This window comes from Candoia aspera, chromosome 3 (assembly GCF_035149785.1).
Source record: "Candoia aspera isolate rCanAsp1 chromosome 3, rCanAsp1.hap2, whole genome shotgun sequence".
Lineage (NCBI taxonomy): Eukaryota > Metazoa > Chordata > Lepidosauria > Squamata > Boidae > Candoia > Candoia aspera.
This window is the reverse complement of record NC_086155.1, coordinates 204,545,218-204,569,717: the sequence shown is the minus strand read 5'-3', so window position 1 is coordinate 204,569,717 and position 24,500 is coordinate 204,545,218. Positions and strand designations below refer to the sequence as shown.

The window sequence follows — 24,500 nt, the reverse complement described above, 5'->3', positions numbered from 1 at the left end:
GTATAGAAGCAGAGGGCAGGAGCAAAAAAATTCTGAAGCTTTTCACTCTTTCTAGTGATGAATTAGTAGTTTATTTCCTTTAGTGGTGAGATATGGGTAGCAACTTTCCATCTTAATTTACCTTTTACTTAGTAAGTTAGGAATGGTTTACTTATGGAGGTGGTGGCTTCTCCATCTCTGGAGGTCTTTAAGAAGAGACCAAACAGCTGCCTCTCATGGATGGCTGGTTTGGTTTTCCTGCACATTGCTGAGGGTTGGATTATATTCTCCTTATGGTCCTTCAACCTCTCTATGACTCTGTGATGAGATGGGGAGTTTTCATTGCATCTTGTAGTTACATGAACTATTAGCCTAGGTGAGAAAAGTTACTATTAATCCTCTTAACAGGAAAGAAACTAAATTTAAGATTAGCTTTGGAGTTTCGTCCATCCATACGGAGCTCCATAATTCTTCCTTATCCCATTGGTCTGAAGGAGATTGAAAAGGTTTGTTGAAACCTATTTGCTTAAGATGACAATGAAAAATAATGGAGGTTACCCAGGATAATGAAATTTTTATTTGAAAATGTAGTTCGATCGTGATTTCAAATCAAATGTCTAAACTTCTAAGGAATAAAGTGAATGTCTTGAAGCTGTTTTAAAATCTGGCAAATGCAAGCTGCATGACATGACATGCCCTTTTGCTTGCTTGCTTTACTGTAGTACAAATAACATTCAGTTTGGGAAAATATGATTCAATTTGACTTTCATAACCTCCTGTGAGTTCTAGTCTTTAAATGCTAAGAGTGCATTTAAAAGAAGCTGTAAAAAGGGTAATCAGAAATATCTCTAGATGTTGTGCTATCCCTCCAAGTGCTCAGAGAAAGACAGTTCTTTGATTATTTTTAATCCTTTATTCTGAAAAGTCCAGAGCTTCTCACAATCGTTTCCATTTCATGCTTTCTGGGGATTGGCTCCATTTCAGCTGGTTAGGATTTGGAAATGGGGTTGCCTTAATGCTGCTCTTCTTAAAGGCTGCTTATCCCAGATGGACACAGAATTGAGGCTTCTTTTTAAACCAGGACTGAGTAGGATTGAGATTAGGACCGAGGACGCACTGCCATGGCTCACTTTAAGCATGTGGATTTCTGTAATATTAAGAGCAGCTTCCCCAACTTGATGTCTCCCCACACACACCCTGACTGGGGATCATGGCTGTTGCAGTCCAATGCAGCGGCAGACCAATGGGTGGGGAAAGATGGTGAGAGAGAACTCATGAACAAAATATCTTTTCTGTGCTCCTGATAACTGCAGACAGCCACTACACACTGACCCAATCAGCAAAATCCCCACGGAAGTGATTTGTTCTTATTACTATAGCTTCTCCCAGGTGTTGGAGATATCTTAGATCCCTGTCTTTGGAAACAGAGGGAGGTATGACTTCAGGGCAAAGGTGATCCACAGCTTTTCTCCCTTTAGAAAGAGCATTTTCAGAAATTCACCACACTGGGGCACATAAGCCCATTTTTATGGTACACATCAGAAATATATTCATTAAATTCAAGGAGGACAATGAAAAGAAACAATTTGGTACATCTTTTAGACAATATTTTCAAGGTGCATGTCAGAAACATTCTGGCAATGAGCATAGATAGATGACCAGGCAAATGGCAATGAATTTAGGATTTCCTTTTAGATTCCCATGAGCGGGCATTTTTCTAGCTCTGTATCTTTCATTGTCTGTCTCCTCTGCTTGTGACTTTTGGAAAGCCTTAGTGTCCTATGGCAACAAGCCCACATTTTCTGCCAGACTTTTAAACATAGCAAAGATAATCTTGAGGAGTAAATTATTAATCATATGCCACAAATCTGTTTCTTGGGAATTATAGTGCAGTGAAGATGGCGGTGGCATGAAATAGCCCGCAAACTAAAGCGGTGGCTGCGATTTTGCTGGATTAGCAAAGAGATGAGAAAGCTGAGCAAACCCCTTTGCCACAGAAGAAGAGGAATGGAATAGAACGCTCACTGTAGTTTCATAAAATTATGTGATTTAAATAGAATTGGGATCCTTCAAAAGAATACAAAACCTTGCAGAAACAGCCAAACTGTACACACAAGGAACGACTCTTCTTTCAAACCACCTGTAAATCTTTGGGTGAAAAATAATTTTCTTGCCCTTTTCCCCCTCTGCTTTGTGGTAGTCGGAGCATGTTTTAAGTTGAAGTCAGCTGAGTGATGAACTGAGATTGCAAGGAAGCACATTCCAAGTTCAGTTATATTCAGCAATCTGGTGACATAAATTAGTATCCTGGTATCAGTTTCTTCAACCCCCCTATAGAAGTACTGAAGTGATTTTCTGTTTAGCAGAGCAAAGGAGCAGAATCTACTAGTGAGGAATTTGTTTTTGAATTGAGCATTGGACTCCAGCAGCTAATCTTGTTCCTTTCCTGCCTTACTCAGGTAGTTAAGTGAGGGAACCAGACAAAAAGGATGTAAATTCTAAGTAGCTGATAGAAAGTCTTGACTGGCACCCAAAGCACTGTTGTTGCTCCTGTGCCAGACTGATTAGCTTGCAGCTCTGGAGAGACCAATGTGGAAATGTTCAGACTAGCTTCAAACTCCTCTGAATACATATAGCACAGGATTCTGTAATGCTTAGTGAATCTGGAAAGCTGCATCTCCAGGTCTTCATGATGGCTAATCTCCCAGTTGGCTAATCTGCATGGCAGGAAGAGAGTTGGTAAGTATCTGAGGAAAGGAAGTTAAAAAAACTGTATTTATCGAAGTAGATTTTTTTTTGCAAAGCAATTATTGCATTTCTGCTGGTTTAACTTGTCTGTTACAAAGGAGAATGTTTAATTTGCTTAAAAACTTTGAGATTATAGTTAATTTGCTAGTAAATTTGTAAGAGTCTTCCTAATCTGTAAGAGAGTCTGAAGCTTGTTTCTGATTTTTCAGGAAGATGGCAACCTTATTTTCCACATTGAATATATTTTCAGGCAAATATGTGCTTCCTTGCTTCAGTATAACTACATTAGAGCTTTTAAATCAAAAGGAATGAGATACGCATTCATTCATTCATACAAATATTCATTCTTTCTTTCTTCTTTGGGGATCACTCATAACTTTCTAAATATATCTTTCATTGGCATGTCTCTTAGTGTTTAAAAGTCTTACGTTTCAATGCCGAGTTGCTAATTTTGCAAAGGCATGCAGTTCTCCCACCCCCATCTCCCATTCCCCCAGTATAGTCTTATTAAGTCAGACCGTTTCTGTTGCTGTCTGAAAAAGAAGACATATTTGTCTACCACATTCCTTACTAGTCTGTAGTCTGGAACCACTGATTTGGGGAATGTGCTTGCAGGAGACTCGAGGACGACATTTATTATATTCTGAGCTGTAATGTCGTTTATCTTCAGTGCAATGCTTGTTTTCCTCGTAGTACAATATTGGAGGAAGAGAAGCTGCAGCAAGAAGAACGAATGAGAATGGAATCAAGGCGACAAGTCACGGTGTCCTGGGATTCAGGAGGATCAGATGAAGCTCCTCCCAAGGTAGTATTGGGCGAAGACGAATTTATCTCATATCCTTTCTCCTGAAATAGCTTAAGTGCTTTACTCTGCTGGGCTGTAAGTTCAAGGGTGAGCAGTGCTGAGTCCATATACGGACAGAACCTTCCCTTTTTGTTAAAATCCAAGCAACATTTTTTGGGGGGGTAAAATCAACAATTACTGCTGGCTTTAATAAACTAGAAACAACTAACAAATGATGGTCACTATCTGTAATGATTTGTTAACTTTGGGGGGAAAAGTTAAATGCTCTGTTAATAGTGGTTGATAATGTATTTCTGGCATGGTTTTTGTTAGCTGTTGGAAGGAGGTACAGTTCTACTATTTAAAAAAATGACACAGTCATTACTTCTGATAGCAGTACAGTTTTTGTGGTGTTAAGTTGCCAACTCTTTTTCTGTACATTCACATTCTCTTCTTCGGATTCCATCCTTCCAGGGAGTTTGTTATTAGATTGTTTTGCCTCAGGTAAAACTTTTTTTTTCTTATTTGACATCTCATAAAAACTGACTAGAGAGAATTCTTGATGTCCATAAACTTAGGTTTATGGTATCACAGAGATCATTTCAAAATTAGTTCCTTCCATTCTACTTTATGCTGGGAGAGATTTTTATTCTGTGAATAACGAGAGTATTTGCTGAAGTTTTGCTTACATCTGTTTTTACTTTGTCAGCTTGTCTTTTGGGAAGTGAAGCCTCGGTGTTACTGCTCATTGCTAATTTTTATTGTGTTTCTTATCCTGACATGCATTTGTCTAGCCACTTCTAAATGGTGTCTTAAGAAACTGTGTGTCATAAGTTTGCCATGCAGATCTAGGTCTGTGGTGGAATCACAGGAATTCATTTCTCATTCTTTACAAAGTCAAGGTAAAGAAGGCAAGATAAAGTCCAGAGCAGAGGTGGGAAGGGATGGGAACTGGGAGGAATGGATGTACCAGCCACACTGGCAGCATGGGGATGTGAGTAGAAGCAAGGCAAAAATAGCCAGTTTTCTGACAAAGAGTCTTTCAGTGGGAATGTCATGTTTCTCTGAGGCTGCCTGGCAGTTTGAAAAAACAAAATTCCTACTTGGGGTAGGCTAGGATCTGTTCCTTTCAAAATTGAAAATTGTATTCCTTTTTGTACATTAATTTTTGAAATACCTATAGTCCCATACATCTGTGCATATTAATTCAAGTACATTTTATTTCATATAACTTGCCAGATGCATGGCAAGTAGGGTCTTGAGTCTTCAAGGGCACAGTAAAGAGAGGAACAGAGAAATGCATGGCTAGTGAATTCCACCATCATTCAATTCTTCACCAGCTCCCTGATCTTGAGGCCCACCAGGATTTACTTCAGAAATAAAAGGTTATGAAAGGTGAAGAACAGGCTTGGTTGAGGGTCACTGAAAAATTGCTAATTGTAGGTTATGTATGCCAAGTATTGGAATTGGCCATCTTTTGTGGAGACTACTTCTGAATGGTTCTATTCGGTCTCAGCAGAAGTGTTCCATGTCATCATCATCCTTAATGTTTCACGCAGAACCCTGCTTGGACCAGTCCCTTCCTGTCTTCTTCTCAGTTATTGTGAAGCTTGTGAGGAAAACTGTATTGGAAACTGGAAGTTTTTTTATTTCAGAGGAAATCAAAAGCTAACTGTTTAAAGTTTAAAGCCAGTATGAACACCTAGAAAGGCCTGTTTTAGAGTCACCCAGTCTGCAAGATCTGTGGGCCAGACAGGCCTTCTTGGTGGCCCCTCTTCTTTGGAACACTTTAACCTCAGAAGTGAGGATGGTCCCCTCCCTCCTTGTATTTATGAGGTGGATTAAAACCATGATATTCCAGCAGGCATTTGGACCTAGTTTTCCTGATGCCTCTTCTATAATTAATTTTCATTTTTATTTGTTTGGGCTTTCTGTTAGGGTTTTAACTCTGTAGACCAGTTATGTTGTTTGCCATCCAGTGTCCTTGTAGATTAGGGCAGCTTATAAATACAGTAAATAGATAAAAATAAATATTCAGAGCCATACTGTATAACTCACTTTGACCAGTTAAGGTGTTTGGCCCAAATGCAGTACATGCGATCATTGTGTACATTGCCTAACGGGTGAAAGGGCTCCCTGTGTCGAGACTGAATGCAAGCAGTTTGAGAAAGGCCCTTTGGTCAGCAGTTGAGGACATGCAGGTAGTCCTCGCTTAACGACCATAATTGGGACTGGCAACTCTGTCATTAAGTGATGCAGTTGTTAAGTGAGACATCACATGACCATGTCAAACTTACAACATCACTTTTCCCTGCAGTTGTTAAGCGAATCACTGTGGTCGTTAAGCAAGCCATCATGTGACCGCGACTTGTGATTTCACTGCTGGCTTCTCCATTGACACTGCTTGTTGGAAGCCAGCTGTGAAACAAATAAATGGCAATCGTGTGACCACAGGGATGCTGTGACAGTCATAAGTTCGAGGACCGGTAGTAAAGTTAGTTTTTCAGGGCCATTGTAACTTCAAACGGTTGCTAAACAGGGCAGTTGTTAAGCGAGGACTACCTGTATCCTGCCTGCTAGGTGGTCTTCAGTTCAACTACTGGCATCTCTAGTCAAAAGGATTTTAAAGATTCTGGGAAAGTTCCTGCCTTAGCTCCTGCTGTGTGGCTGATGGTCAGAGTTAACTGTATGGCGTTAAAGAAGGTCAGGTGATCTTTTGGTATAAGGCATCTTCACCTGTTAATCTAATCTGCATATGAAACAAAGTTGGATTTGTCCTGGAGGGCAGAGATTTGTGACACCCCCTCCCTCCCCAGGTGTTCTTGCATTATTTCAAAAGAATTGGATCAACATTGAGGAAGCTGTGACTAAGTTCTTCTGTACCTTTTTCTGTTCTAAAATGATTTTAACAAAATATTGTCTGCCCTCCAGGGTAGAGCAGGTTATACGGTTATACATTGAAAGGAATGAAATCTCATTACTGGATTGTCACTGGGCTATCTTTGCTGTCAATATTGATTTACTGTGGGTGCTTTGAAAAAAATTGCCTTGCATTCTTAATTTACAAAAGCAAATAAATGGTGTACATTATCACAGCAGGTTGTTAAAAGGCATTACATGTTAAATTCTTAGAAGTAATCAGAGCAGGTTTAATAGTTTTCTTTAACATAATGAAGGAGTACAGCTTTTCAAAGAAAAAAAATCCTTTCAAGCTCTGATTAATGAGCAGTGGGACCTAATTAGCACACAACAATTTGAAATCTTTTTTCTGTTTTTCCCTGAGATTACGATACGGATTGGCATGAATGAAAAGTAAGGTCTTCTAAAGACAATTTCTGCCTTCTGCCTTCTGCTTTTGAATCTGGATGACTATTTCAGCCACCATGAAACTTCCCAATGAAGCATCATGAGTTAATGGAAAAGCAGGCATTGAGTGCAAAGAAGAACATTCCTTATCTGTTGCCTCCTGATCATTCCTGGCCAATTTGGCAACAGGAATTGTAGTCCAAGACATCCGCAGAGCCCCCAGCAGGGAGAAGGCTACAGTGGAATCTGTGGAGCACTTCGATTTGTCACCATCTGTGAGGTCCCCAGCAGTGCCAAAATCGCATCACGTTTTGGCAACCTGATGTTAGCCAAGGACTGTTCTGCTGACAGATGTTTCTCAGCCTTCACAGTTCAGTCTTGGCAGTGCCCAAAAACGTCTCTCGAAGATCTTGAATAAATAAAGGCCAGTCCCACTACAGTACTGTTGTTGATGAAGAATTGTTGATACGCTTCCATGAATTTTTGTGGGTGCCAGAGGCATGGATTTAATCCCCACATTTATATACAGATTAATCACCAGATTATGTTTTCTGAGCAGATATTCATTTATTTCAGTGCTAGGCAGCGTAGCAAGGTGAGGATTCTTCCCCCCCGGAAGTTTTATTCCAGTAGACAGAATGGTGGCGGATTCACGCTTAAATGTAACTATCCATTTTTATCTAGATGATATTTATAGCATGGGCCTTTTCCAAAGGAAGGCTAAGCCTCCTATATATAGTAAACCTTTACACATATCAGCCTGGTTTAGACATTCGGTGTATAAATTATAGGAAGTGAATTGGCCCACAAATCCATAGTAGGCTTAAAATAACCATATGAGATGGCCATTCCAAGGCCAGGTTTTGACTATATTTGGATAGCACCACACATCAGAAATGAGGACCCACTGTTCTCATAGCTTCAGTAGTGTAGCGGTTACCTTAATTTTGGAATACAGGTAGTCCTTGCTTAACTACCATTCAAAATTATGGCAGCGCTGAACGAATGGTACTTATGCCCGGTCCCTGAAGTTATACAGCCGTTACAGTCCCCCCATGGTCACATGATCATAATTTGAGTGCTTGGCAGCTCACCCACACTTATGATCGCAGGGGCGCTTCAACTCTCCCCACCTATTCCCCCCCCCCCATCACTGCCCTTTTGGCCACCCTGCACAGTGGCACTCCTAGGCAGTAGTGGCGCTGGGGCTGAAGTAGAGGCCTCAGAAGCTTTCTGAAAGCTTTCCGAAGCACCACAAGAACAGCACGTGCAATTTGGAGAATGGTGGGTACGGCCTTATCACGAGGTTTCCGAAGGCCTCGGAAGCCTTCCGAAGCATCGCGAGAACAGCGTGCGCTATTTGGAGAATTGGATGAGCTGCCGCAGGAAGGAGGCCTGGAGCAGCTGCCTCGCGTAGGACCAGGCCAAGCGTGCCTCAGCAGCAGCGGGAGGAAGATGATGACAAAGGTCACCTTTTGGGCAGGGCAACCAAGTAGTTCCTGACTGGCTGTCTTGTGTCTCCTGTAGAATTTTAATTTCCACAAAAGATGGTTGCTCTGTATGAGTTAAGATGAGAAACGTAAACTAAGTGTGTTAATGTCATTCTCCTCTTAAAATGTCCACTTCAGTAGACCACTGTGAATTGCTGATTTCTTAATTTCTTTCTTTTTCTAGCCCAGCAGACCTGGTTATCCTAGTCCAAGATCAAGTGAAGGATTTTATCCCAGTCCACAGCATATGATACAACCCAATCACTACCAGGTGAAAAGTGCAACCCTTTTTCCATAGGTTTACTGTCTTACAGTCCAGGGTGTTTGCAGGAGGAAGGGCTAATATTGTATATATTTGGGGGGTTTTGTGTTTTGTTTATTAGCTAGGTTTAAGGATATATGATTCATATGATTAAGGGAGAAGTCAACATATGTGTGGACTATGAGTAATCCTGATGTACTTTCAAGAGAATTTAAAGCACACCTGCCTTTGGGCTGAGGCCAGGAAAAAAGATCACTTTTAATTAACATTAAATTCAATGAATAGGATTTTTTTTTCAATCAGGTGTTTCAAAATTTTGCCATTCTTTCACACTGAAAGTTACAATTTGGCAAGTCCTTTGGAGATCTCTTGAGAGCCCACCCAAGGCTTCTGAGGGCCATCTGCAGTCCTCGGTCCTTTAAGAATCATTTGGGGGCAATCGGGAATGAATAAAAATGAAGCACTATGAAGGGAGATTGAAGGACCATGTTTAGCCTTGAAAAAAGACAACCAAGAGGGATAGTGATAGCACTCTTCAAATATCTGAAAGGATGTTATGTAAAGGTAGAGGCCCAGACCTGTTCCCTCAGTCCAGGTTGAAGGACATAGAACAATGGATTTAATTTGCAGGCAGGCAAATCCTACCGAATGCTAGGGTGAAAAAAATCCTGAAGGTATGAGCAATTTGTTAAACCAGTTACCCAGAGTAGTGGTGGAATTCCCTTCATTGAATACGTTCAAGCAGAAGCTAGATGGCCATTTATCTGGTGACCCTTGTCCTGACTCTTTGATTCTGTGCCAGCAGTTTTGAGGCAAATCCCCAACTTTGAGAAACAAAACATTTCTGAGTGCTAAGTGGGGGTCCTTTCCCCTGCAGAAGGAAGTGGGGAGATGTTAGTTTGGACAAATAGCTTGTATAATATAGATGAGAAGAAGAACGAAACTTCTAATAACAGTGGCAATGAAGAAATGGCAGGATTTGGTTGTGGCTAAGGGGTAGAAGCCTCTTCTAAAAGGTTAGTATCTGGGAATGAAGGAAATAAGGACACCTCTCTGTTTTTAGAAGAGTACGAGAATTGTATCAATTTGGGTAGAAATAATAAGAGGACATATTTGTCATTTTAAAGTTTGATGTACTGTTGAGGCAGAGTATAAGAAATGCAGATGAAATTTTAAAAAATAGGGCTAAACAGAAGATGTGAGTCCAGTACAGAAGTAATTAGATGTAGGCGCTGTTATCTTAACCGTGCTGCAGGAGTGTCCCTGTTTTGTACAGGGCTTTTGCAATTGCACCTCTTTGATCACGCTGTAAGTTGCAAATGTCACACAGACTTGAAAGTAATTAAGGCTGTGCTTCTTTGTACACCTTTCAGATTCTTTTAGAAAAATCGTTTTCTTTTTTGTAGGGTGTTTTATGTGAGGATTTCTGACAGAATTATTGCAAGAATGCACATAGGCATGCAAATCTTGTAACATGTTGAAAGCAGGCCTGTAAATTTTAAAACCAGCCTTATTTTAAAATACTTTTGATTCACATTGGAAGAACTGTTAGCACATCCTCCAGCTACTTGGGCACAGCTGTTTACTAGCTTTCTCTTCTACACTTCCAACCTTTTCAGATATACTGGAGGCTATATTTAGCCAGGTACAGCAGTCAAAATTTGTATTGATCTAAGTGAACACCATGTGCTTGTATATCATCTTTGTACCAAGAGTTCTAATACGCTTATACCATTAAGAGCACGGGTGAAAGGTCAGAAGCAGTTCAGGAATTCATGACCACCATGACAGCCATTGGCTTGTCCCAGGTCATAATGGGCTTAACTCATGTGGGAGGCCGCAGAAGAGACCTGGTTTTTATCTCAGTAAATGCAAGACTCGGGGACGATGCCATCTTCACTCTCCTGTTGCGATGGAGTTAACTGGTGGTGCCGACCTCCATAGGGAGGATGTACCTAGTCAATCGGTCTAAGGCACTTGATGGTTTCTGAGGGGGCTTGGGAAGGTTCCCAAGGTTTCGGTGGGCGATCCTGTTGAGGCTTTGATTGCCTCTTGGAACATAGAGGCAGCGGCCGCCTTAGATAGGATGGAGTGGCAGAAAAGATGCCCACAGCATCACTGGTGGAAGACAAGGAACTAATCCAGCTGAACATGGGTAGAAGTTTATGTTCAAGCAGGTGGTCCTTGCTTAACAACTGCCCAGTTTAGTGACCATTCAAAATTATTAGTGTTGAAAAAGTACCTTTCTGACCAGTCCTCAAATTACTACCATTGCAGCATCCCCTCAGTCACGTGATCACCATTTGGATGCTCCGCATCCGGCTTCTGACGAGCAAACCCAATGGAGAAGCCAGCAGTGAAATCGCAAGTTGCAGTTATGTGATGTCTCGTTTAATGACCATGGTGATTCGCTTAAGAACCGCAGGGAAAAGTGATGTCAGAAGTCCGGCATGGTCGTGTAATGTTTCACTTAATGACCACATCACTTAGTGACAGAGTTGCCAGTCCCAGTTGTGGTTGTTAAGTGGGGCCTACCTGTAAAAAGGAGCAAAATACCAGTATTTCACCACTTTTATTGCATCCACTTCTTCTAAAGTGACTCAGATCTTTTTAGCAAGCATGGGTTAAAATGGCATCTGTTGATGCACTGTGAATAATTTTTGGAGCATCTGGTGGAGAAAATCCCTAGGATCTGCTCTGAGTTGGAGGCCAGCTGGGCTGGTCCTCAGGAAGTGACTGAGATTACATCATGTGAGGTTATCTAAGCTAAGTCTGAGCTTGTTGTTTCAAATGAAGTGGGCAGGGTTTCTGGTGATAATCAGGTTGGTGAAAGCCTTCAAGCAGGTGACAGGAGGTCGAATCAGGCAGTGGAAAATGCTTCCTTGAGTGAGGGGATGGTGCCACCAGCCCTCCTATCAAGAAACCAGTGTGACCCAGCTTACTTGGGGAAGGTTGTTGAGAAGGTGGTGGGCTTGCAGTGACATGGGTCAGAAGGAAATGGATGACCTTGACTCTTTTCAGTCTGGGTTCAGGTCTGCACATGGCACTGAACTACATTGATCATACTTGTGGATGACCTTTGGTGGGAGTGCAACTTTCATGATACTGCTTCACCTCTCAGTGGCTTTTGATCTCAATGATCAAGGTATCTTTATGGATCACCGCTAAGGGTGAGGAATGGGAGGTAGTGTTCTGCAGCTATTATCCCCTCTTACTGGGATATCTAGGGATATGCTGTCTCTAGTTTTTGACAGGGTTGTGCTCCTCTACACTGAACTGGCTCATACTTTGGAGGTCCTCTTGGACTCACAGCTCTTGCTTGAAGAACAAATGACAGCTGTAGCCAGGAGGGCCTTGGCAGAATTTCATCTCATGCTTCAATTATGACCTTTTGGGGAGCAGGAGACTCTTCTTACTCAGCTCCCATTTGGACTATTGCAATATACTGTATCTGGGAATATTCTTGAAAACCACTTAGAAGCTATAGCTAATCCAGGATACTACAGTTAGTTATCAGCATGCCACAGTTGGCTTTGTAACACCACTGCTTTGAGATCTACAGTAGTTAGCCAGTTACAGCTGGCTTTTTGGTATGATTCAAGATGCTGGTTGTCAGCTTTAAAATCCTTCATGTCTCAGGACCTAGATATCTACAGAATCACCTGCTCCCAATAGTTCCTGCCTTCCCAATTACACCAGAAAAAGTGGGCTGTTTTTGGATTCCTTCTCTTAAGAGTGTCATTGATGGATTCTTGAAGATAGGCCTTCTTGATCTCTGCCCCCTTTCTCTGGAATAGCGTCCTCGTGGACAATTGATGTGCCCCAACACACTTGGGATTCAGGAATCCAATCAAAACTTGGTCATTTTGACAGGCCTTTGAGGGAGAGAAGATTTGAAAGGGATTAATCCTTTCAGTAATTTATGATTATGTTAATTTTATAATTAGTTGGCATAGGAATATTATATTATGTACTGTTGTTTATTTTTGGATATTTTTTGCTGTTTTAATCTTGTCTAGGTATGGTAGGATTGCAAGCCACTCAAAGTTGGTTGAAATTGGAGCAGCATATTTTATTTATTTATTTATTTCTCATATTTCTACACCATCCATCTTGCAAGCGATTCTGTATAAGCCTAGTAAAATAAATTAAAATGAATACATTTTTTAAAAAAATCATTTTTCAAGGAACAGTTGATTGCTCCACCCCAGGCTAAATATTAGGTGCATGTTTAGACATTAGATACATTTTGATTGCAAGCATCAATACCAATTAATTTTTCATCCAATTATTTTTTCATGCCTCCCCTGCCACTTCATTTATTTATAAATTCCTAGAACATGGGAAGTTCTAATATAAGACTTTATAGTGTCCTGAAGCATTTGTCTGTATCTTTTGGTAGGTTTCAGGCTATCCCAGTTCCCATGGAATTCCAACTATGGCAGGTAGCATTTATCCAGGACAAGCTTCTCTTTTGGATCAAACAGATTCCTGGAACCATCGGTCTCAAGAAATATCCATGTGGCAACCCAACATGGAGGTAATTTCCACCCAGCTATTTAGCAAACCTTTTTTCTCTCCATTCATTTCCTCTTTTTTTACGTGTCTGTGTACATGTCCATATATTTTCTTTAAATATTATGGTGGATTTGAAGTTAATCCTTCTGATAAGTTTTAGATGGATCTGCTCATGGATATTTCCTGTGAACTCATGTGGACTTTCAAGTTAGTCTAACAAAGAGCTATTTAGGAATAATGGCAAAGGGCTAGCGCAATGAACGTTAGTACGGGAGTTCTTGTGGCTCATAATGCCAGTCAACTTGAACCTACATTCTGAGACTGCTGTTGAGGTTTTATGGCTTCCCTGGGAAGCACAGGTATATCATTGCTGATATTCGCTGTCTCATTTGGCAGGATATACTTTTAGTTCAGTTCTTTTTGTTAGGTCAGTTATGATAGTCTAGATGTGGAGGAAATTTCTACAATTCTGCCAGAATTGGTGTGGTTTACATCCTTTGCTGAGATTTAAGACCAGCGAAGTTGCTCAACCCAAAAGTTTGAAGGATTTGAATGCCTCCCTAGTGGTACTTGTGATTTACATGTCATCTTGACAGTCAAAGATTTGATGAATCCTCGAACAGAATCAAAAATCTCCCTGGATTTTGGAGCTAAAATGACATCGGTGATAGTGAAATGGGTGGAATAATGTTGATGGCAAATTTGGAATTAGTGTCACTGAACATGAGTTAGAATTCACTAAAGGCTTTACTGTAGCAGTGATGTCAGCATGGAAGTGTTTTTTGTACACTCTAAAGGTATGGACAGAACACTTGGACAGGTGAGACTTATCTCAAGTGTGTTAGACCCTTGCCTGGATTATGAAAGCGCTCAGGCTGAGTGGGGTAACAAGCAGGTATGTTTTTGCCATACCTAAAAGGGACAAAGATGAGACCTTGGTTTAATTACCCTCCCTGTTGGATCGTTTCTGCATAGTCTCCAATGTATTTTGAAACTTCAGCTCTTCCAGAATGCTACACTATGTTATTGATTGGGGTCAGCATGCCACTTTTTTAACCAAATGATTTCTTCAGCTATTGGACCATTTCTGGATGCAGTTCAGACTGTTGGTTATCCTTTGTAAAGCATTGCAGAATTTGGGGTCAGGCCATTTAAAATAACACCCCAAGCAAATTGGTCTGAGTTTTAAAGTTCTTTCCATTTGTCAGCCATGGTTGCTGCATCTTTGTGGCTGCTCCTGGGCAGTCACATTCTCTACCAGTCTGCCCCCATTTCTGTTTTTTTGCCAGCAGGGTAGAACATTATTCAGGCTCTAATTAGCATTTAAACTTCCTTCTTGGGGATAGAGAGTTTAGTATGGTGGATACTGTTACTTCTTTTCTTGTGATTTTTCTAAGTGTCAAAGTAGAAAAAAACAAACCCAACCCCACATTTAAGTTGGCTAACCCCTATAACAGATCTTAAAATACAATTAAAACCAGATCGGGTTTTAAAAATCTGTATTTTATTGTTTGTTTCCTCGAATGCCATTTTTAGCAGAGAGATATAATAAGGAAAAGTATGTGAAAAAAAACTATTACAGATGTTTCTCAAAGTGAGTAGTTGGACATCCATCTCAGCATACCAATTTGTATCCTTCCTGACTTCTTACTCTTTTCGGCAGGGTACAGACTCTGGCATGTAGCTACACACACACACACACACCCCCACAGGCAAGTGAGAACAAAAGAGAAGATTTTCTTACCTCTTATATATTCCTTCACCTACTTTACCTCTAAACTCAGAGTAGCTCCTTGTTTTCCATAATTATTTGCCACAGCACACAGTAAATGCGTATCACAAAAAAAACATGCATTCTGGAATACTTACTACATACATACATTCATGCTTCATACATGAAGGTCTGGTGAAGGTTTATGACGATCAGCAGAAAGCAGTTGAAGCATTTGCTGATCATCCATCGTCAATACGGGGATTCTTCCATGCTGAGAAAGAAGGATACTTTGGGGTGCCATGAGAACTCCTATGATGCTAAAGGCTGAGTGCATAGAAGTATATGTTGGTGCTGAGACAGGGTTGTGTGGTGCAAACTTCACAACTTCATGACCTTCAGATATGTCAAGGCTGGAGCTCTCAGCAATCAACCATGCTGGCTGGGAATTTTGGAAACGGCATCATCAAGGTATCTAGGGTGCCAGACCTGGGAACATTGCTCTAGATCATAATGCCAAGCATTGGACTTAATGGCTGCTTGAGTCATTGGTGGTTTTCCTAATACAAAGAAGTCTGCTGTTAGGTGAAGTCTCCAAACACTCATTACCTTAAAAGTCTCTGTTTTTAACTTGTGCCTCTTCGTGAAGCGTTTTTTCTTTTTTCTTTCTCATAGAGAACAAAGTACCTTTTTTATTACCCAAACTTGGTTGTAAATTCTTGCATTAACCATTGAAGTGACTAGTGAATTAGGTTAGACTAAGAGCTGGTTTCGTGGCTGTGTTTGGTTTTAATCCTAAAGCTCTCTCATGATCAAAGCTACCTTATTAGACAGTTAATACTACATTTAAGAAGTTATTTTCTAACTGTCATTTTTCACCTAGCCCAGAAGTCCAGTATATACTCTGGCTTTAAAAAGAAAAGCAGGGTCTTTATCGATGACAGTCATGTTAAAATAAAAATAATTGAAAGTTAACATTTTAACTTTTCTCTTCTTCTGTTCACCCGCCCTACTCTGTAGGATTCTGGCAGTTTGGACATGCGTGGAATGGGACAGGTCCTACCAGCACATCTAATGGAAGAGAGATTGATACGACAGCAACAAGAAATGGAAGAAGACCAAAGATGGCTGGAGAAGGAGGAGAGATTTCTGGTAATACAATTTTTCGGTTTTCTTCGTTGCAGTTATAACAAGCTCTTCTCCCTCAGACGTGTTTGATGCAGATACATGCTGCTTGCCAAAGTGTAAGTGGATCATGCTTTTGCTTTTTTTTTATTTCTGATAATAATTAACAAAACAGAAATCCTATTTCCATTTAATGTTTGGTGCTTGCTGATTTTCACATAAGTGCAGCCTTTAAATATTCACTTCAGATATTATATTGGAAGTGAACCAAATCACCCCAGTCTTATCATGGTCTTTAGCCAGCACAAAGCACATATAAGCGTAGGCCTAAAGATGAGACTGACAGGATTAAAATAAGTGACAGAGGATAAGTAGAAAACGGTAATTTTAACTAAAAGAAAATGTAAAGACAAAAGGCTTCATTTAACAGTAGGCCTAATGATGGAATGAAAAGGGTTAAATTAAATGTAAGGGGAAAGTATAAAACAGAGGTTTAATTAAAAGCAATTTTAAAGTTTCAGTTAAAATATGAGTGGTTTTGACTAATAAAAAAATATATTGGTCCTGAACTTACTGCAGTTCATCTTGGAAGCACAATATATAGCCCTTCTGAAAGTTTGCAGAAAACCCCTTTAGGCTCTTTATTTTCTGCATGTTAAATTTTACAAACCCCTTAAGACGAAAGGTAGGCTATATTTGTTTTTACAAAATGCTGCCCCAAAAGAGTTTCTAACCTTTCCAGACAGCCCCTTTAGGCATGTTGGGTTTCAGAACCAGATGGTTCATGGAAGAAGGGGGGAAAGATGCTCAGAATTTCTGTACAGAGCTTGTTATGTTTTGGATTACGAACTCAGTAAGTTCATAATACAGGGATGGCTGTATTTACAGGTTCTCCCCTTGAGTGAAGGAGAGACCCCAGTGTGGGGATTAGGCCCCTCTTAGGGGGGCAGGAAGAGGCCACCTGCAGATAGTCTGTCTCAAGGGAAGGAGGGACCTCTCTGGTCATTCCCCACATGAATGTATCTCTGCCTTCTGCAGATGCAGATGTGATTTGAGGAGAATAGTTAACTTGTCCTACGTAACATGGGTTTGTATTGGAACCACAGCTCAGGATAAGTAATGTGTGACTGGAAGCCCACCTTCACTTTATACCTAGATACTTGTGCAAGAAAACGCCTTCTGTCAGCCAAGGGGCAGACTTATTTTGACATTTTGTGGCTTTCTCAAAACACGGTTGCCCAAATGGGCAAGCTTACAGTTTGGATGAGTCTACGTCTTGTCAGGCTGAGCCTCAGGGCTGGGCTACCACCATCCAAGCCAACAGAGCTCTTCACAGGCTGAATAATACATCTATAACTGCACAGTTTTTAATTTTTTTTAATATAAGCTATAATGTAAAATGTCAACTGTGATCTCTCTTTTTATCTCCCTCTGTAGGATAATGCTTCCCTGAATAGTTCATCTTTTCTAAATAAAGCATTGCTATCTAATCTAGTAAACAGCTGGACACGTAGATTTTGTTTTCATTAATTCTGTGCTTGCACACTTCCTCTACTGCTACCAAATAAGGAAAAAACAACGATTTTCCCAAGGGGGGGGGAAGCATGCAGCTGTGACTATTCTTAAAGAAATTATTCTGAACTATTGACTGACTGTTTCTTCCCTTTGAATGAAAATGGAACACGCATCTCACTCCCAACGGGTGCGTGAGGTTTTGATGTAACAGTTGTACCTCAAAGAGCATGCTGTTCTTAAGTGGAAAAAAGGAAAATGTTTGTTCAGTGCTTGATGTAGACATCTTGCACCGTTTATTCTGCAACTTCTCTATATCCAGAAAATAAATTCCAGATGTTCCAAATCTCTCTCAGTTATTGTGCCACTGGGGCACAAATTGTGCAACAACACTGACAGCTGTAGTCCCCAATTTCTTGAATAACATGGTGTAGAATTCCGTTTTAGAACTGATCCTAGAAATATTTTTTGGGGGGGGGGAACAGTTTTTAGTCCAAAGTTCCAGCATATTATTGCCTATAAAAGTAAATAAATGCAGAGACGGTCTGTTCCCCATTGGGTTTTCACAAGATTCATATTTAAGCACTTTTTTCCTAGTTCACACCCTCAGCAGAAGTTTTCCGATCACCTACAATGTAGCGTGGGAAATGGTTTTGTAAAAATAAATAATATGCTAAGTGTGATTTATGCATGTAATTATATTTTGGGTGGCACTTGCTTAATTATAAGGATATGTTCCATTGATCGTAAAGGCACTACCATTCACGTGGAGGTGGGCAGGTCCATCTTCCTTGGTGCTGCAGGAGTCCTTTCCACTTGCTATATGCTTCCATAAATACCTGGTCTTCTGAAGCAGAGCTATTAGGAAATTACAGAGGGAAAAGAATTCAGGGAAGCAAAGGAAGGAGAAACTGCATGTCCTTGACAATGTTCCTAATCTATTCTTTTTTAGAGAAAGTTATTTATTGAAAACTGATGTTGAACTTGGATCACTGTGGCCCTAGTCAAATGCATTGCATAAGCGTCTCTCTAGACCTAGTTTGACATCCTTGTCTTGAACTTTTTGCTTGGCTTTCCAGGCCTGGACCTGAACTCTGAGTTTCACTGGCCCTCTTCCAGCCCCTTTACCACACAGTACATTGGTTGCCACACTACAGTGCTACACTGATTCTTTATTTTTCCCCCAGCTGTGACCTTCTTTTGAAAAGGTCCCCCATAGTATGATAGATACAGCCAAGCCATTACATGAAGTCCATTATACTGTTCTCTTTAATCTCTTGTAACCTCCAGTCTTAATTTTGCTGCTTTTGTGACCGATAAGGATGCATTCACTCTTAGTTTCAGGACTCATGCATAACCAAATTGTGTACTTGTTTTACAAAGGCCCCGTGTCAGCCAGAGTGTCTCATGGCTGCCCCTGGGTTCCTCTCTGTTTTAGATGTGCAGAACCATCACTGCAGGATTTAATGAACATACAGATTTTCTGCCAGCTATATATAGACATTCAGCCCTGCATTGCATAGTCTAAGCCAGTGTTTCTCAACCTTGGCAACTTTAAGAAGTGTGGACTTCAACTCCCAGCTTTGCTGGCTGGGGAATTCTGGGAATTGAAGTCCATACATCTTAAAGTTGCCAAGGTTGAGAAACACTGGTCTAAGCTCTCAGCACACAGGACCATGCTGCTTGGACTCATGTGTAAAGAAATTTCTCCCCCCCCACAAAAAAAAATGTTAGCAGAATAACTTTGAATTGGGGCATGTGCTGCTTATCTGGTGGGTGTTCTGCCAAGAGCTAGCAATGCTGGGATTGGCTTCTCTCTCAAACTGTAAAAGCAAGAAATATATCCCAGCAGCAGCCAGAAGCAGAAAGGAAGATTTATAAAGCCTAAATATTTTTAGTCTCTTTCCCTAACCTTCATTCCCATTCTCTTCTTGGGGAGAAGATAAGAGGCTTAAGTGGATTGTACATAAATAAAACAGGCTACCCAATATTGAGTTCAGTTCGGCCCTCAAAGGAATTTAGAGACAATTTGGGGGGGGGGGGAGGTGTTGTTTTCTCCAAGCAAAAACGCAAGTATTAGATGCCTACTTTTTATAATCTGGGTCTGGTACAGATCAATCTTCATTGTGGCTTGCTCTTTATAGCTTGTTGAAGGTGGTGCGCATGACCATAGATTCTGCTCAGCAAAATGTTAGTGCTTATCACCATTGCAAAGGCTGGTGGTATGTCAGGGTCTCAGCTTCAGCTTCTCTTTGATTCCCTCGATTAGTGTTTCTCAACCTCAGCAACTTTAAATGTGTGGACTTCAATTCCCAGAATTCTCCAGCCAGCATGGAGCTGAAGTCTCAATTTTGAAGTTGCTGAGGTTGAGAAACAGCGCTCTACATTAAGGATAGCATAAACGACTCCTCTGGTATCTTATCACTTTCTCTCTCTCTCTCTCTCTGTGAATTACTATCATTGCCATCACCATTTACTTGCAGAGCTGGATTTGCAAACATTCCCACATACATGCGCTTCAGTGCTCATCCCAGATTTACTGAGGAAGCAGCAGCAGCAAGAAAATTGATGGCCTTTTTTATGCTAAAATTGAGCTTTGCGATTTTTGCTCTAGAATTTAAAAAAAGAACCAGGGCTTAGTTTTTCCTTTGTTGTGCATTTTTTCCCACTGTGTTAAGGAAAAATGACATGGAATGCAGCAGAGCTGTCCGGTTCTTCGTGGAAAGAGGCGGGTTAGTGCTAAGTATATCCTGGACGTCCCCAGAGAATTCAGCTAAAGGCAGGCCTGTGTCTGTGCACATTTCAGTTTTATGGCATTTACTCTGAAGTGATTGCGTTGGATGTTGTGTTAGAAACAGATTGCCATTGCCTTTGTGTAACAGAGCCTTCTTACCCAGTTGGACTTGACTGGTTCACTGCCTCTGGAGGCTGTTGAATAAATAAATTATTCCCACAAGTTATGCAGATGTTACAGATTGTCATGCAAAGCAAAAAATGACACAACTCCAGAGTTTTTGAGGAAATGGTGTGGTTGTTCATTTTAAGTTTGGGGGGGCATTTGCTTCTGGTGGTTCTGTGCATGCTCATTATATTCTTTGGAATATGCCTGAGTTGAGATTTATAATGAAGCACACACTTCCATGTATATATGCCCAGAGATAATGGATCCCCCCCCCACTTCCCAAATTTCCCATGCTTGTTCTTAGGCAGCCACAGCAGCAACATGCTGGGAATATCTTTCTGTTGAACTGTGTTTTATGAGAGAAAGATGATCATTCATTTTATTCTAGTATTTTCTTCTGTAAAACTTTGTATTCTGTTCTTGTTTTTTTTCTTGTCTCCTTTGTCACTTTCTGCTCATGGGACCTTTAGGTGATTTATTATTTAATTAAAATAAATGCATATGCTGCTGCTTGTTTTAAAAACTCCCAAGTTTACAAGAATGTGGAAACGATATTGCAAGACAAAACACACATACTAAGGGGAGCTACTAGCCAAGGAAGCCTACACAAAAGGATTATTTTTTGAAAGACAACAGATAGATGGCAGTGCTGGGGCCTGCATGCACAGAAGTCGGGTCATTTCATTGGAAAGCTAAATATAATATGACCTTGAAGCTTTCACCCTATCTTAATGTGGGAATAGACTTCCATCTGCAGATGGCCATTCCCTTTGTCTAATTCGTTTAGGAGAGGACCATCTTGTAGGCTTCTGCCCATATTGTCAGTTGTTCAACAACTCATCATCACCCAACAGCTGCTTTGCAAATAGATTGAACATTGGCAGATTCTGCCACCTAAATCTATGGTTGAAGCTCAATAGATATCTGTATCTCTTCTGCTAAATAATGCGAGCTCCGGGCTTTGGCTCAGACTCATGATGCCCCATCAATTCATGACCCCTCACTTCAGAAATCTGCAATTCTTAATATATCTTTCTGAATTCTGAAATGTCTCTGCCACATTGGATATGGGGAAGATGGAAAATAAGAGGTGGGATAATTCATTAGCATTCTCAGATCAAAAGGCTGGTTCCAGACTTTCATATCTTGGTGTCTTACAGCTAGATCTCATTCTGCTCAGCAACTTGAATTTTGCATTATTGAGAACATGCTGGGATGTCTCCATGTTAGTTTTGCCTGCAACAAAATCTAAGGAGTTTTGCAATGACTTAACAAACCAATTTTATTACCATAGAAGCTTTTGTAGATGATCTCCATTCATCTGATGAACTGGGTGCAATCATATAGTTGCATGGAGGTGAGGGTGGTGAATATAGAAAGGATTGCTTTGGGAGCCAGGAGATGTGGAAACAATTTTTTTTTTAAATGGCAGTGGATACTTAAAAGCAGAACTAAGAAGAAAAGCAGAAAAAGAATTTTAAAAAAGATTTGCAAGCTGTATAAAATTGAATCGAAATGTCAAAGTAGCCTTGGATTGAAGCTGCATTTTAAAATATCTTGAATAATTTATGACTTCAGAACCATTGTAAAAGTCAAGTTAGTATTCAGTAAGTAATTAGTATAATATGAATTATAAATCAGAATGAAAGTTAATCAAAGTTTCTGTCTAACCTAAAAATACATCCTTATTTAACAAGTCAAGCAAAAGCTAACATTTTAAAGCCTTATGGCAAGAGAGACCCAGAATTTGGATGTAGTATATATTTAGAATTTTAGTCCATAAATGGCTTCCAAGTTGAATTAAATTCTGTATCAGACTTGTTTTTCAAATTTTGATTTTTGACAGTGACACATATTCCTACAACTTAGTTTGGCATTCTATTAAAGAGGGAATTATGTGTGATTTCCAGTAAAAGGCTTAAGGTGTCCTGGCAACTCTTGCCATAAACAAAGCCAATTTGGTATACTTTGTAGAGATATATGGTTTGGTGATATTCAGCTGAAAGACAGCTGGTAAGAAAGAGAGTTCAGCCTTAAATTTTATTTCATTCTATAATAAATTGTCTTCCAGAATTGTTGAGCTTTACAACATTGGCCCCAGAAATTAAAAAAAAGCAGCCTGACCTTTGATTGTTGTGAGCTACCCAGAGTTGTTGAGAGTTGGGAGGCATAAAAGTTTCGTTGTTGTTGTTATTACATTTCCTAAAGTTTTTAGAAAATGAATTATCTATTGTGTCAATCATCACTGGAGTAATATGTCAGTGGTAAAATATCTTGTACCTGTGATCTCCAAGTGCAGTATTCATAGTAAATTTAATACTTATTTTCCAGTGATATCCCCATTATTATACATCAATTACCTTGGTTCAGTTCTGCATTCATTTAAAAATTGTAGAGCCACAATAGATAGTAAAGCTACAATAGATTTTGTAGTTCTGGATGGAAGTTGGAGGAAATAAGTACGTATAGCAGTTAATTGGTTCCTATGTTAGGTTAAGTGTCCACTGTTCCATTTCACAATAGTGTCCAGAAATTAATTTCTTACATGGATTGGTCTATAGTGAAATTGTTGGTGGGTTTACAGTAATTGAAGACTTGATGCAACCTTGGAAGAACGTGTTATTCATGGGTACAGATGATCAAGTTTTCATAATAAACCTCTATTAGAATGGAAGGTATTAAGAACACATTGTTTTAAGTCAACCATGAAGATAAGGCATTTTGCGGTGCCCCCAGATGATTTGAATATTCTCAAAACTGAAATAATACCAGCCTCTCCCTACTGGATGGCCATGCTTTGGTGCCCCTTAACTCACAGTGCCAGCACCACACGCAATGTTCTAGGCCTTCAGGGTACTGTAGGGTGCTACCTCAATGCAGGAAGAGGAGCAGCCTTCATATCAAAGGACAGAGCTTTAGTAGTATCTCAGCTAATTTTACGCATTCTCTAAGCCAGTTACTGCTGCTTACAGTTAGAAGAATTGGCATGTATAGAAAATCCACCCCAGTTTTCCAGTAGATTTATGGGAGTGATGCATTTTTCATATTTTCACAGTGGCAATCCACTGGTAGACTGAAGCAGGGTATCAGCAGATCATAGCTGTTCCATAACTATTTCTTAAAAAGAGGAGCTGAAAAGAGAGCCACCATGAAGATTTGAATTTGGACTTAGAAGACCCGAGTCCAAGTCCATTCTCAGCCATGGAAGCTCATTGGGTGACTTAGGGCCCATCACTCTTAGCCCAGCCTACCACAGAGTAGTTGTTGGAGGAGATCCCAACAATACGAAAGGAGGTCCCATGTAAGCCAGGTGGAGCTCCTGGAAAAAAGGCAGGAAATGGACCCCACAAATATGGTTGAGCTGTGGCCTTTTCTGGCTTTGGAAACACCCAGACTTTAAGTGATTTGCAGAACCCTACAACTGCCGTCACCAGCGGTCTGGCGTCATGGAAGGCGAAGGTGCAAGATCCTCAGGCAATGCCTTTTCTCACCTGTTCAGTTACAAAGCTCTGAATGGTCCTCCTTGCTCTCCTTCTCACCAGATGGAACAAGGTGGACTGTACCTTTGGTGCCTTGTGGCAACCCCACCAACTATGGCTTGTCCCACTCCTGCAGGGGGAGGTTTTCACCCAGTAGGCTGACTGTCTCTCAGGTTTTGTTGTAAAGGTTTGGGGAGCCATTTGAATGTCTGGGAAACTAGTCACTTATTAAGAGATGAACTGGAGATAGAGGAGATTCCCTGCCTTGGTACTGAAAACATGGGATTGTTCCTGTTTTTTTCGGCATATGCAGCCTGTGCAGTAGGTTGAACAGAAAGCAAAGTATTGGACAAAACACAGCAAATTCAGTTGCACGGTGGAATCAGGAATTAAGTTTTGTTCTTGGTGTTCAAAATCCAGAAAATACAATTTAATACAGCAAATAAAGTACAAATGCTCAGCCAGTTCTTCTTGATACTTTTAATTTGCACTGTGCAGTTTAAATTAGCTATGTTAATCTTCTGCAACAAAGACTTTTGTCAATTTGAAACTTACTATTTTTATTTCTTTTAATTTGTTCAATCGTGTTTTATTCTTGGAGACTGCCTGTACAAGTCCCTGCAGTTTTCTTGGCAAGGTTTTTCAGAAGTGGTTTGCCATTGCCTCCTTCCTAGGGCTGAGAGA

The 24,500-nt window shown here is 40.4% G+C and overlaps 1 protein-coding gene across 2 annotated transcripts in view; it reads left to right on the top strand.

Moving 5' to 3' along the window:
- PTK2 (protein tyrosine kinase 2) overlaps positions 1-24,500 on the top strand; it is a 224,404-nt gene that overhangs the window by 185,081 nt on the left and 14,823 nt on the right. For both annotated transcript variants that reach the window (XM_063299713.1, XM_063299714.1), the window contains 4 exons: positions 3,421-3,532; positions 8,492-8,578; positions 12,972-13,109; positions 15,819-15,950. In XM_063299713.1, the coding sequence (XP_063155783.1) occupies positions 3,421-3,532; positions 8,492-8,578; positions 12,972-13,109; positions 15,819-15,950 (469 nt within the window). The remainder of the gene's footprint in view (positions 1-3,420; positions 3,533-8,491; positions 8,579-12,971; positions 13,110-15,818; positions 15,951-24,500) is intronic.